Genomic DNA, 13,395 nt, shown 5'->3' with positions numbered 1-13,395 from the left:
AATTCTAGAAAAAGTTGTGTCTGCTCAATTGTGCTCCTTCTTGCAAAATAATAATATCTTTGAAGAATTTCAGGTTTCAGGCCCCATCATAGCACAGAAACTGCACTTGTAAAAATCACAAACGACTTGCTACTTGCGTCAGATCAAGGCTGCGTCTCATTGCTAGTTTTACTTGATCTTAGTGCTGCGTTCGACACTATAGATCATGAAATACTCATAGATCGATTACAAAACTATACAGGTATTCAAGGGCAGGCTTTAGGATGGTTCAGATCATACCTGTCCGATCGCTATCACTTTGTGTATTTAAATGGGGAGTCATCGCAGCTAACACCAGTAAAGTATGGAGTGCCACAAGGATCTGTCCTAGGTCCACTACTATTTTCAATTTACATGTTACCCATCTGTAATATTATTAGGAAATATGGGATTAGTTTCCATTGTTATGCTGATGACACTCAACTATATATTTCAACAAGACCAGATGAAACTTCTAACTTAGCAAAGTTAACAGAGTGTGTTAAAAATGTGAAAGACTGGATGACCAATAATTTTCTACTGTTAAATTCAGATAAGACTGAGATATTACTTATTGGACCAAAAAAGAGTACACAGAATCTCTTAAACTGCAACTTGCAACTAGACGGATGTACTGTTATTTCCTCTACAGTCAAAAATCTGGGTGTTATATTAGACAGCAACCTGTCTTTTAGTTCATGCATTTATGACGTCTAGACTGGACTATTGTAATGCACTACTAGGTGGTTGTCCTGCTTCTTCAATAAATAAGCTACAGGTAGTCCAAAATGCAGCTGCTAGAGTCCTTACCAGGTCAAGAAAATATGATCATATTACCCCAGTTTTACAGTCTCTACACTGGCTACCTATTAGGTTCCGTATCACTTACAAAATACTACTTCTTACCTATAAGGCCCTTAATGGTTTAGCTCCTGCATACCTAACTAGTCTCCTACTACGCTACAATACCTCACGCTCCCTAAGGTCGCAAAACTCTGGACTTTTAGTAGTACCTAGGATAGCAAAGTCCACTAAAGGAGGGAGAGCCTTTTCTCATTTGGCTCCCAAACTCTGGAATAGCCTTCCTGATAACGTTCGGGGTTCAGACACACTCTCTATGTTTAAATCTAGATTAAAGACTCATCTCTTTAGCCAAGCATTCACATAATGTATCTCATAACGTTGTACTTCAGTTACATCTGATCAAATGCACATTAATATTCTTCAGCTTGGGCTAAACACATCATTTTTGTTTGGTTGGAAGTTGGAACAGCAGCTACGCTAATTATTTCTCTATTTGTTTCTCTGTTTCTGCCACGGGATTTCCATCCCGTGGTAACTAGGATTTACACAAGATTCAGTCTGGATTCAGAAGAAGAGATGATGCCGACCCCTCAGAGGACCGCAGATGATGCCAGCCTTGAAACAACATACAGCACTACATAATTGTCTTACAAGTTTGATCACAGCACATAATCATTGCAATTAGTGTTCATCATCTGTTCGATTACACAGTTACTGATTTTAACATTTATATCATATGTACATCGCACATCCTCTCCTGTGCTAGCCTCTGTGTTTTGGGGTTCAGGGGGGTCATCGGCAGGATCCTCCACATCTGCATCAACAATGTCCCCGTTCTGAAGACAGAGGTTGTGGAGCACTGCACAGCAAGCAACAACTTCTGGCACAAATGCAGGGCTCACTTCCAGGGCCTTGAAAAAGATGGACCTCCAGCGTGTCTTCAGCATCCCGAAGGCTCTTTCAACTATGTTGCGTGCTCGAGCATGCTTGACATTGAAGCGAGCCTGAACAGGATTCTGTACAGGCTCTCTGTACGGGGTGATGAGGCAGATGGGCGCGCTCAAACAGGGATACCCACCATCTCCGAGGATGCATTTCCCTGCAGGTGGATATAAGCGGCCAGTGTAAACAGGGCTGTTCTTAAGCACCATGGTGGCATCATGCACCGACCCAGGATACCCAACAAAGATATCAATAAACTTCCCCTTGTGGTCGGTGATGGCCTGCAGCTGTACAGAGTGGAACAGCTTCCTATTAAAGTAGCATGGGGCGTCACCTGCTGGTGCTTTGATCCGGATGTGGCATCCGTCTATTGCACCAGCTACTGTGCAGAAAGCTGGAGACCCAGCCAGCTGGGCAAAACCTGCCCCCACTTCCTCCAGATCATCCGGGTTCGGGAAAGTGATCACCCTCTTCAAAATACAGGTGACCGCCCTGCTAATTTTGTGCACAATGTCATGCACCGTGGACTTTGGAATGTCAAAAGCCATTGACACCACCCTATATGATGCTGCGTGGGCCAGCCAGTACAAAAACACCAGCACCTCAATGTCAGTTTCCCAGCCATGGTCAAAATCTGACCTCAAGGCAGCAATGAGGGACGTGATGGACCGTCGTGAAAGCCGCAGGCTGGGACAAAGGTCAGATTCCTCTTGAAAATATAATTGAAGAACTGGCACAGCAGCATTCAGGCGGCAGTAGGTTGTAGGGCTCACTGAACATGTATATATTTGTTTATCTATTCATAATATATTCATTTTATCTATGTATATATTGTATTTATCCATTTATTTATATACACACACACACAGCTCACCATCTTTGTTTTTTTTTTAGAATATGTATATATTATTTGTGTATCCATGTATAATATATTCATTTTAACTATGTATATATTGTATTTATCCATTTATTTATATACACACACACACAGCTCACCATCTTTGTTTAGAATATGTATATATTATTTGTGTATCCATGTATAATATATTCATTTTAACTATGTATATATTGTATTCTTATAAATACACACACACATTGAAGCAACAAGACTCAATGAATAAATTTGAATGAATATATACACCCTTATAAGTGTGTATATATTCTAAATGAATTTGTTGTCCTGTGTATTCATTCATAACAATAAACTGCTTTGTCTGTCAATTACTTTGGTGTTCACAGAGGTGTTTTTTTTATTCTGAGGTAAAATTTGCTAGCTAAATAAGTAATTATACTTACGTTATTTGATAAAAAATCTACAAGCTGTCTACTAAGGCGTGATCTGCGAGCAGCTGACCGACGGCTTCTCTGAGCTGTCTGTCCAATCAACATTAAAACGCTGAACATTGCCGGTGCCAGTGTTCGTGCAGTGGAGCGGTCTCTTTAAATTTTCACGCTGTTGTGACGACGCATGACACGTGACAACATCAATATGGCGGATGTAGTATGTCCGAATTCCATTCATACTACCCACATTCATACTATATAGAACATACTGTTTTAACGGTCGGGTAGTACGTTTGAATTTAAATGTAGTACCTACTTAAGTAGTATGCGATTTCGGACGCAGTGATTCAGTTTAAAATTGAGGAAGCGGAAGTGATTGTCATCATGGGCAGCATTACTTCGGTTGAAGGGGCTGGCTGCGTTCGAAACCGCATACTCAATAAGTATACTCAATGGATGTGATCTGCACGTCTTACACCATGTTGACGTTGTCATGTGACAAATGACGTTATAACAGGCGCAACAATTTAAAACATAGGAGCGACAGGTTCAATTAATCTTTCTATAAATATTTTGATGTTGATGAAATTTGTTCATTTTATGGTCATGTTGAAGAAACAGCTGTCCCTGATTGCAGTATAACGGATACATTTTGGGTTCATTTTGGGTTGCATTACCTTAGAATGCACTGATCAATAATAAAGATAAATGCTGACCTACAATTAATTATAGTTTTAGTAAAACAAGCATGTTTTTTTTTCCAATCAAGTAATTAATTAATGCATATATTTATAAAACAGTAATATTCTATTTACTGACAGCAACATGGATAAATGAGTAAAAAAATATAAAAAATAACCATGAACATAAATAAAGACACATGGAACAAAGCATTATTCAGACATATTGGTATTATAGTCTTTCTCTAGACGCTCTCGCTGTCTCTTTGGTCTCTGAGGATGAAGATACAGCAGCAACATCTGGTCCAGATGAGACAAAGGGCAGGTGGAGTGATGGAGGGTCTCATCGATGGCACTTGACCATTTCCAGGATGCTGCTGTTGATTTCTCTTTTCTCACTGCACAAACCAGTCTGCATACATTTCTGATCATACCAAGATGCACAAATACAATACAAATGCTATCATTTTAACAGCACAATGTCATTAGATCTCTGTATTAGAAGTAACAAAATTACCCAACTTTATATTAAGTTTCAGATTTTACTTTTTTCCCCACAAATGCTGCTGTCACCTTTCCTTTCAGGTCCTGCTCCACCAGACAATATTTGTGAGGTAGCTGTTGTGTTAATTGGATTTTTATCCAATACAAATGCTCCTGAATTTATCAACAGTAGACAAATGAAATAGATAACTCATAGTAACTAAACATATGTACATGTGTTTATTTACATTACATTCATCTAAAGCAGTGTTGACAGCAGTGAACTCCACATAAACTCACATAACGTCCATCACTCATTTAGATCTCTGTTTGGTGTTGTCATGTGATGTGCTTATTTAATTCTCTTACAACATGTTCCTGTCAGTTGTTAAATAGACATTTAGTAATCATCTTTAAGATGTCTATGGTCACTATATGTAATAAAACGTGTTTTACAGCGAAATCACAAATATACCTTAACGTTACTGTCTAACGCCTTGACACCTTATGCTGATCAGCAGATTACAATACAGTTCAACAAATACGATTTTGAGACAGGGAACCGTGTTTTGGTTTGTAATACATTTGTTAACACCCTCGTTGTGGTTCCCAATCACGTTCGATGATGTGCATCAGATGAACACTTCAGAATCTGGGCTGAAGCAGTAGGACATCCGGGGATTTCTCGCCTACTCTTTTATGAATACTGAGGTTTCGAACGTACTTCTTTCTTCACGTACTCTTTTTTCCTACTATATAGCAGGTAAGTAGGCATATTCGAACGCACTTTAAGTATACGTTCGTCCGAACCTTGTGAGAATTAGTGCACTCGCCTACTAATTCTCGCATACTCTTTTATGAATACTGAACATTCAAACATACTTTTTGCTCGCCTCCTGCTTTTTGCCTCCTATATAGTAAGGAAGTATGCGGTTTCGAACGCAGCGACTGTCTCGTTCTGGGCTGGAATACCTGTTCACAGGTGCCAGAAGTTTCTGTGCAACTCTGACTCTGTGCAACATAGCTGTGAAGCAGTTCTGGTTATACAACTAAATATAAGTTCAGTGATTCACAAGAAAGCTAAATCTACAACATGTTTTCAGTTTATACAGTAAATGTTTGACTTTGTAAAATAAAATGCAGACACTACTATTTTGAACAGCTTAATGTTTATTTTTCTCCATTTTCAGTAAAGTAATAACAAATTTGATCATTTTTTCTTCCTGTTTTGATTTAGAATAGAATTGGCAGTGTTCTAAAATAAAAGTTATAATGATTTTGAACTTTACTCACTTTTTTAGTCACATTGCTATTATTTTGATCAACTGTATATGGTGGTGTTGTATGCAATAATTTACATGTAGGAATGTATAGATATTTTATAAACATAATGTATTGTGTGGCTGTAACATTTGTCATTTGTTAGAATTTAATGTAAATATTTAATTTGTTGTGTAGTATGTTTTCTTAATGACCCCCAGGCTATAACTCCGGCCGTAGGGGCCGGGCCGCTCCGCCACCGCTTTCCAAACTCCATGATCCACAATGGCTTCCTGAACTGTCTGATCCACCATGGCTTCCTGAGCTCCATGATCTGCCATGGCTTTCTGAGCTTCCTGATCAACAATGGCTCCCTGAACTGTCTGTACAGCTATTTTTGAATAGTTTTACTCACTGTGTGAGCAGTGTATTGTTAAAAATGACCGAATTGTGTAATTTAGCAACAGAAAAAATGCTGTATTATTATAATTAGTAATATTTTGATTCAGAGAGATCAACACATGGAATTGAGTGACATACTCTACATCAGTGTTTCTCAACTCCAGTCCTCGGGACCCACTGCTCTGCACATTTTGTATGTCTTCCTCATTTAAGGCACCTGATTTTGATCATCAGCTCATTAGTAGAAAGATTCATGAACTGAACTGAGTGTGTCAGACTCAGAAACATACAAAATGTGCAGAGCAGTGGGTCCCGAGGACTGGAGTTGAGAAACACTGCTCTACATAGTCACAATTTGAAGATTTGGTCTGGTATGGCCTCAGAAGTACACAAACAAAACAAAAAAGCCTTGTGGTGAAACAAAAAGATATGAAGGATGCATGAAGGTGACCAGATGTAATCCACATTCAGTTCCGGTGTGAACACTGACTAGATTTCACACACCTTTTTTCTCAGTACACTCTTAAACAATGTTTTAGTAATTTTGATATTAATTTTGGTACTTTAGTACTACAATTGTATGTATTTCAAAGGCATGTGTAGATTATTGTAGAAATGGCTAATTTTCTAAACCTCTTCTTGCATTGAAGAAAACGTCAGTTTCTTTCCAGAATGAGTTTGCACATGATTTATCAGGCTGCTTTGACGTGTGAAACTCTTCTCACACTGAACACACTTGTACGGTTTCTCTCCAGTGTGAACTGTCATGTGAACCTTAAGGTTTACTTTATGTGTGAAACTCTTTCCACACTGTTCACAGGTGTAAGGTTTCTCTCCAGTGTGAATGCTCAAGTGAATCTTAAGACTTACTTTATACTTGAAACTCTTTCCACACTGAGGGCAGGTAAAAGGCTTTTCTCCAGTGTGAATTTTCATGTGAGTCTTAAGAACTCCACTTCGTGAGAAACTCTTCCCACACAGTTTGCAGGAGTAAGGTTTCTCTCCAGTGTGAATTCTCATGTGGCAATATAGATTACATTTCAGAGTAAAACTCTTTCCACATTGATCACACTGGAATGGATTCTCTTCAGAGTGACTTCTCATGTGAGTCTTAAGTTTTCTATTACATGTGAAACTCTTCTCACACAGTTTGCAGATGAAAGGCTTTTCTCCAGTGTGAACTCTCATGTGGACAGTAAGGTAATGTTTCTGTGTAAAACTCTTCCCACAAAATTTGCAGATGAAAGGTTTCTCTCCAGTGTGAACTCTCATGTGGACAGTAAAGTTATTTTTCTTTGTAAAACTCTTCCCACACTGTTGGCAGCTGTAAGGTCTCTCTCCAGTCTGAATTCTCATGTTAGAATTAAGGTTTGTAGTGTGTGGTTTCTTATTTATTTCTGGTGAGGAAGTCTTTTTATTCTGTGAGCAACTAACTGATTTTTCTTCAGTTTTGAAATCATGTTCCTCATTTTGATCTTTCTCTTCTGTTTCATTGAGTTCTTGACTCTCCTCTTTCAGTGCCATCAGGTCTGAGGTCAAATAAGAAAAATGAAAATTAACAGCAGTTTAATGGCACAAAGCAACAGACATCAAAACACTTAGACTAGTGCTGCCAATTAATAAAAAAAAACTAACTATTTGACAATAAACTATTTCACATTAAATGGAATGTAAAACAACATAAAGATTGTACATTTAAAATCTGTGGCTTATTGGCATCTTTTTCACCAAGTAGCCAATGGTAAATGAAGACCAGACTCATTGAGACAAATACTGCTGATGATCTGACTCTATTAAACACATTTCTTTCTAATTTTAGCCATTAATTGTAGCCATAATTAAAACCAATAATTTGTAACATATATATTGCTGTGCTTTGTTTTGCGGTGCTCAATTTCCTACACCTTCTACCTTATTTTGTTTATTCTCAGGTTAGGTAAAGATAGTCGAATCTGCCCTATCGTATAAGTAATTTTCATACTCACACCATAGGCTTCAGAAGACTCCTCCGTGGTCTGTTCAGTTCAAGTCTATCAATCAGAGTCTTTTGGCAGGCAGGCTTCTTGGTTATAATAAAGTATAATTTTATTGTCTATAGGTTATATATTTTACATACAAATACTACTATATAAAATAAAGAAATATAAAAGAAAATAAATTGCTATCTTAGTCGTTCGAAGGCTTCAATGGCAGGTCGTCATGGCAGGTCGTCTGGCACCGGAGAAGCTGTTGCAGAACCAGCATCTGATGTCCTCTTCGTACTTCAGCCTTTTATACCCAGCAGGTGCATTCCAATGTCCTGAGATACCATGAGTTTTGGAAATCCCCTAAGAAAGTACCTATATAACCTCTCTACATCTTCGCATTCTTTCTTCTCCGGATTCTTCTCCTCTGCTTCACTCTACGCCTCGTCCACTGCAGAACACTCGACGGTAACATTTGAATTCCTCTTGGTCATTCTTTTTAGCAAAGCTCTTTCTAATACATGTTTGTTTCCTAGCTATGTTCTTGCTAGTACATGTTATAAACCTTTTCTTAATAAATGCTTTAAAACAACAAGTATGGTGTTTTACTTAATAAACTACTTTCAATAAAATGTATACAATACAAATGTGTGGTGTCTTTCTTAATAAACTACTTTCAATAAAACGTATACAATACAAATGTGTGGTGTCTTTCTTAATAAACCACTCTCAATAAAACGTATACAATACAAATGTGTGGTGTCTTTCTTAATAAAGCTAACACAATACAAGTGTTATATAGAAGAAAAGGACATACTTGCAACAGGAAACTTGCGTATTTCATTAACACCCCAGTCTTGCAAGTTTGTTCTGCATCTTGAAACCCATGTATGGCATGTAACATTTCTTATTCTTGACACATTTGCTTAGTCTAGTATACACTTGTCTTGACTCCGTAACAACGTTCATTTGGAATGTGTTCATATATTGATCCACCCAGGGTCATTTGTTCTTAGGCCATATAATTTTACTTTCTATTTTTTTTTTTTCCCACTCACAATATCACCAGTTGGCCAAATTTTTATGTTTTGTTTTAATATTGCCCAAATTTTTGTCTCATCAATTTCCCATCAGTAATTTCATGATAACATGCTCCAATCAATTGTCCCTTAGAGTCTTCACATATAAACGTGCGGCTCCTTCCATTAATCAGACATGTTTTACAAATGTCAACCAATGGAATTCTGGATCTAGGTATAAATACCGTCCCAGTGGCCGTCTATGTCATTTTGAAGCTCTGTCGAGACGTTTGTGTCTAGGGTGGCTGTTCTTTCATCTCCAGCAACTCCCTCAATGTTTTCATCTATGAAATAAACACTTCATCAAATTTCACTACTCTGTTAACATCATTAGTGTACTTGCCATGCAACTCATGCGCTAAAAGCAAGTCATCATTTAGCCAACTTTTGTGAGCACTTAAGTCATTGTATCAGTATCTGGCCTCTGGGTGGAGCAACTTCAGTTTACTCTTGCATTGTTTAAATACATCTGTACTCAGGCATGTGATCAACTCGTGTGATCTTACCCAGTATTCCATTGTTACACCATCATCATTAAACCAGGCTATCACTTTACATCTTTTAAAGCAATTTTTACACAGATCTCCCATAAAAAATCTAGTTTTCTGAATAAATAACATCTGATGATAACACATGCATTCATCTTCTCTAACAGCAATACAGTAGTTCGGATTTCGTGACAACAGTTGACCTTGCAGTTCTTTTAAACTCCTATAAAATATATTACAATTCAAAGTATCGCTATACATACTTTACTTATTTCTTTTATTCTTAGTTACAATGTTCAGTTGTTGCTAATGAACAGCATTATTCTTTCTTAGACAGAATAAATATATAATTACCATTTGGTCGAAATGATCAAGTCGTTCAAAGACAGACTCTGCAGTCATCATTCTGCTATGTGCCATATATTCTCTTCGTGTTGGCAAATTAAGTCTTGGTGTGTTCTTAAGTCTTGAAGTGTTCTGTCTTTATGTTACTAGACGTATGAGGTCTTATAGGATCTAGGTTTGACAACACCCACTTTATCAGGTGCATGAATAGTTGAATGTAAATTAGTGTCGGGGTTATTTTACACCCTTTTTACACTTTTTCATTATCCTACAGATTCTGAAACAAATCATTCTTATCAGTTTTCTCCAAAATGATTAAAACCAACAGTCCAATTATTGTGATTAATATCACATGAAAATTACTCATGATCCACTTCAAATTTCTATAGGTACCTTTTTGACATTCCTCCAAGAAATAAAAAGTTCCATTTTCTTCGTATTTGTATTTTTTACTTTTAGAGACCTTACTCTCTTCAATTCCCCTTCTGTACCTTTAGTTTTCTCTGGGTTACTACTTTCTTTAAAATAATGTTTTTTAGCCACTATGAAATATATGAAATGTGGGCTAGCATCTGCATATATCGCCTTATCAGTGTTAATGGTCTTGGATAGCAACCTACTAATTCCCTGATTCATATTATTTCTGTTACTATCTTTTGTTTGCCCATCACACAATTCCAGTTTCTTTTATATCATAACAATATCTCACCATCCAAAATAGTTTCAGATGAACTAATCCTTTGTTATGTCCAAATCACCTCTGAAACTTCTTATCAATTTAGAAGCCATATTTGGCTCATCTTCTTTCCTATAGGATTCTGGAATCTCTTCAGGAATTACCCATGTATTTATTTGTTTATCGTTCTCATCTCTTATTCAAACTATAGGTATTGGATATTCCTTCCCTAACTTCTTGTTATCATACTGTACTCTAGCTCGATAATTTCCTACTGTGGATCATTTTATTGGATCCTTAATTTTAATTGGAATTATCTTTCCATACTCACTCATTGCTACTTCTTGCAGTAAATCAAACAGCCTAAACTGTATTATCATCTGATCAGTCATCGTGTTATTCTTCGTTATCAGATTTCTCCACAACAGTGGTTGCTTTAACATTGTTTAAATTTTTACTCCTTGACTTTTAACTCCATCTCCATCTGAGAATATTATCCAATAACTGCCTTTGACTTTTGCCCTTATTCCTGCTCTGTGATTATAACTCTCATCACCTCTTCACTGCCCTGCCCATATACAGCTGATCTAATATATCTCTCTGACCGTGCAAGCTTGGTTTTTAAATCTCTTATTTAATATTTCTAGTACTTTAAAATGCCACATCACATGTAATTTCCAATCAATATCTAGTCTTGGTTCATTTATTAAAACTATTGTCAGGGCACTCTTACCAGTATTTATCTATTATAATACTGATTTGATAAAAGGTTATTTTCTCTTTTAAAATGCTTAACTTGTCCTAGAGCTATTTCAACTTCCCTAATGGATTGGCCATACCCTCCTAGACCGGGAAATGGATTTCTTAACTTTTGCAAACTTTCATATAATGTATATATTTTCGTTTGTAAACAGCTCTTTACACTCTAATGTTTTTCATTTATCTTTTCTTGCTATTATTCATCTAAGGGTAACATTTTATGATGTTCTATGTTAACCCCTTCTTTTTCTGACTTTTCAAGTGAATTTCTTTGTTTATCACTAAGGTTGTCAATTTCATAGTCTGGGTAAGTGGTACCTTATCCATGTATCTTGATCCATTACAGTCAAATTTGTTCTGCTTTTTGCCAAATTCCAAAATACTATAAGTATAGCTATAGTTATCATTGTTACTACAAAGTTTGGTTTTCTTAAGCAGACCTTTTTCCATTTTCACACTATTCTGCTATATTTCCCTCTGCTCGTCCATTTTGTTTCAGTTCCCGTTATCTTGTATCATACAACAGAAAATGGAGTGCTCTGGAATCTCCCTTAGTCGTTAATCATTCGTTTCCTCACATTCCAGCACTTGCTTCTGGATCTGAAGCTTCAACTCTGAAGTTGTTTTGTGTCTTAGAAGACTTTTCTCTATTGACTGGGCTTTCTTCCCCTTCTAAAAGTCTGATCAACACTCAAAACATTCTATTATTTGTTCCCCTTCTTTGGGGGTTATTTCCAATTCATTATATAATTGATGAATTGTATACTTACGGTGCCAGACGACCAGACCACTGCCAGTAAATATTCGTTGTTCGCTCACTGCCTCTTTTTCTTGCCCTGCCATATACTCAGACTCTAGTTTAGTGTTGAATTCTATTCTTCATTCTTCACTAAACATAGTTTCTCTTAACTTTGGTCCATCCAGAGACATACTATTATTGCTTCCTTAACTTACTAATTTCTGTCTTTTACATTTGTACACTAGAGTAAAGCTGCTCTGTTTCTCTTTATGCAATTCACTGCATTTACATTGCACTCTAGAAACAGGGTTATTTTTCTTTCTCTTGGATTTCTTTTCCAAGAATTTACTTAGTTAAAATTACATTTCTTTTACTCCAAAGTCCATTTTCAGATGGCACTATTGTTTGATTGTTATCCTACTCTTCTCACTATCTTATCCATTTTTAGTGTTAAACTCCTAAAAAGGATAAGCTGACTTCTTATTGTCTAACTTTATTATTATTAGACATTATCTCTAACTTGACACTTTATTGTTTTTCTTTCTTTGATTTTCTAAGTTACTGTAATACAAGGCTTCGTCCATATATTCATTCCATCTCACATAATTGTGATTTGATCTATAATAAGTATAATTATATACTTCACTTGCATACTGCGATTTAATTTAATTCAGGAGTACAGCATAAAGCTTTATATAAAACTATATGTTTCTCTGAAAGCTAATCTTCTAACTCCCTTTGAATGAACTAGCGTAATTACATTTACACGATTGAGGTCTAAACCAACTAGTTGTGTATTCTTCTAATGCTGATTTTGCCCAAATCCGACTCATGTACTGCTATCAGCATGAATTTATTTCCTGACCTTGATTTAGGATTTAAAGGTCCAGCTATATCTAATGACCATTCTTGACTAACTCTTTCTGGTGTAATTTTACCATAGTCATTTCTTATAGCTCCATTGTATCTTTTTTGCATACAATTTTTACATTTTAGTCCTATTTGTCTATATTGTTCCTCTAATAGGCAATAGTTATATAATTGTCAGATAAAACTTTACCTATTTAGGTTTACACTGGGACTTTTCATGTATTTTTCATGTATATGTATTTTCTAAACAGTGTTATTCTTGTTTTCTCTGACTACAATTATTCTTCTTAATGTTGCTAACTTGTCTACCTCTCAGTTTCCTTGAGCTACTTCTGTGTCATCTGAGGAATGTATAGTTTGATGAATAACTATCGGATCTAACTCTCTTATTAGATCATAAATTTCCTTCTAGTTCACTATGTTCAACAGGTTTTCCACTAAATTTTCCCTATATGTCTACGTTCTCATTTATTCTTGTTTTAACATATTTGCTATATTTTATAAGAATAACTTAAGCTTTTATTAGCTTATTTTAATCTTACACAAGCTTTTAATAAAGCTATTACCTCTGCAATTTGAGTTATTCCGAGAACACAGCTTTC

General features: G+C 36.2%; 1 protein-coding gene across 1 annotated transcript; it reads right to left on the bottom strand.

The window, feature by feature from the left end:
* Positions 1-6,123: 6,123 nt before the first annotated feature.
* LOC141341246 (uncharacterized) lies at positions 6,124-7,399 on the bottom strand. Its single transcript, XM_073846398.1, has one exon. The coding sequence runs from the start codon at positions 7,395-7,397 to the stop codon at positions 6,501-6,503; it is 897 nt and encodes a 298-aa protein (XP_073702499.1). The 5' UTR covers positions 7,398-7,399; the 3' UTR covers positions 6,124-6,500.
* Positions 7,400-13,395: the final 5,996 nt, after the last annotated feature.

The sequence above is a fragment of the Garra rufa genome, chromosome 1 (genome assembly GCF_049309525.1).
Source record: "Garra rufa chromosome 1, GarRuf1.0, whole genome shotgun sequence".
NCBI classification, from domain to species: domain Eukaryota; kingdom Metazoa; phylum Chordata; class Actinopteri; order Cypriniformes; family Cyprinidae; genus Garra; species Garra rufa.
This window is presented reverse-complemented; position numbering and strand designations above follow the sequence as displayed.

What these genes read in the sequence shown, in the direction of transcription:
- LOC141341246 (XM_073846398.1), bottom strand. Translation starts at nt 7,397, where the DNA reads ATGGCACTGAAAGAGGAGAGTCAAGAACTCAATGAAACAGAAGAGAAA.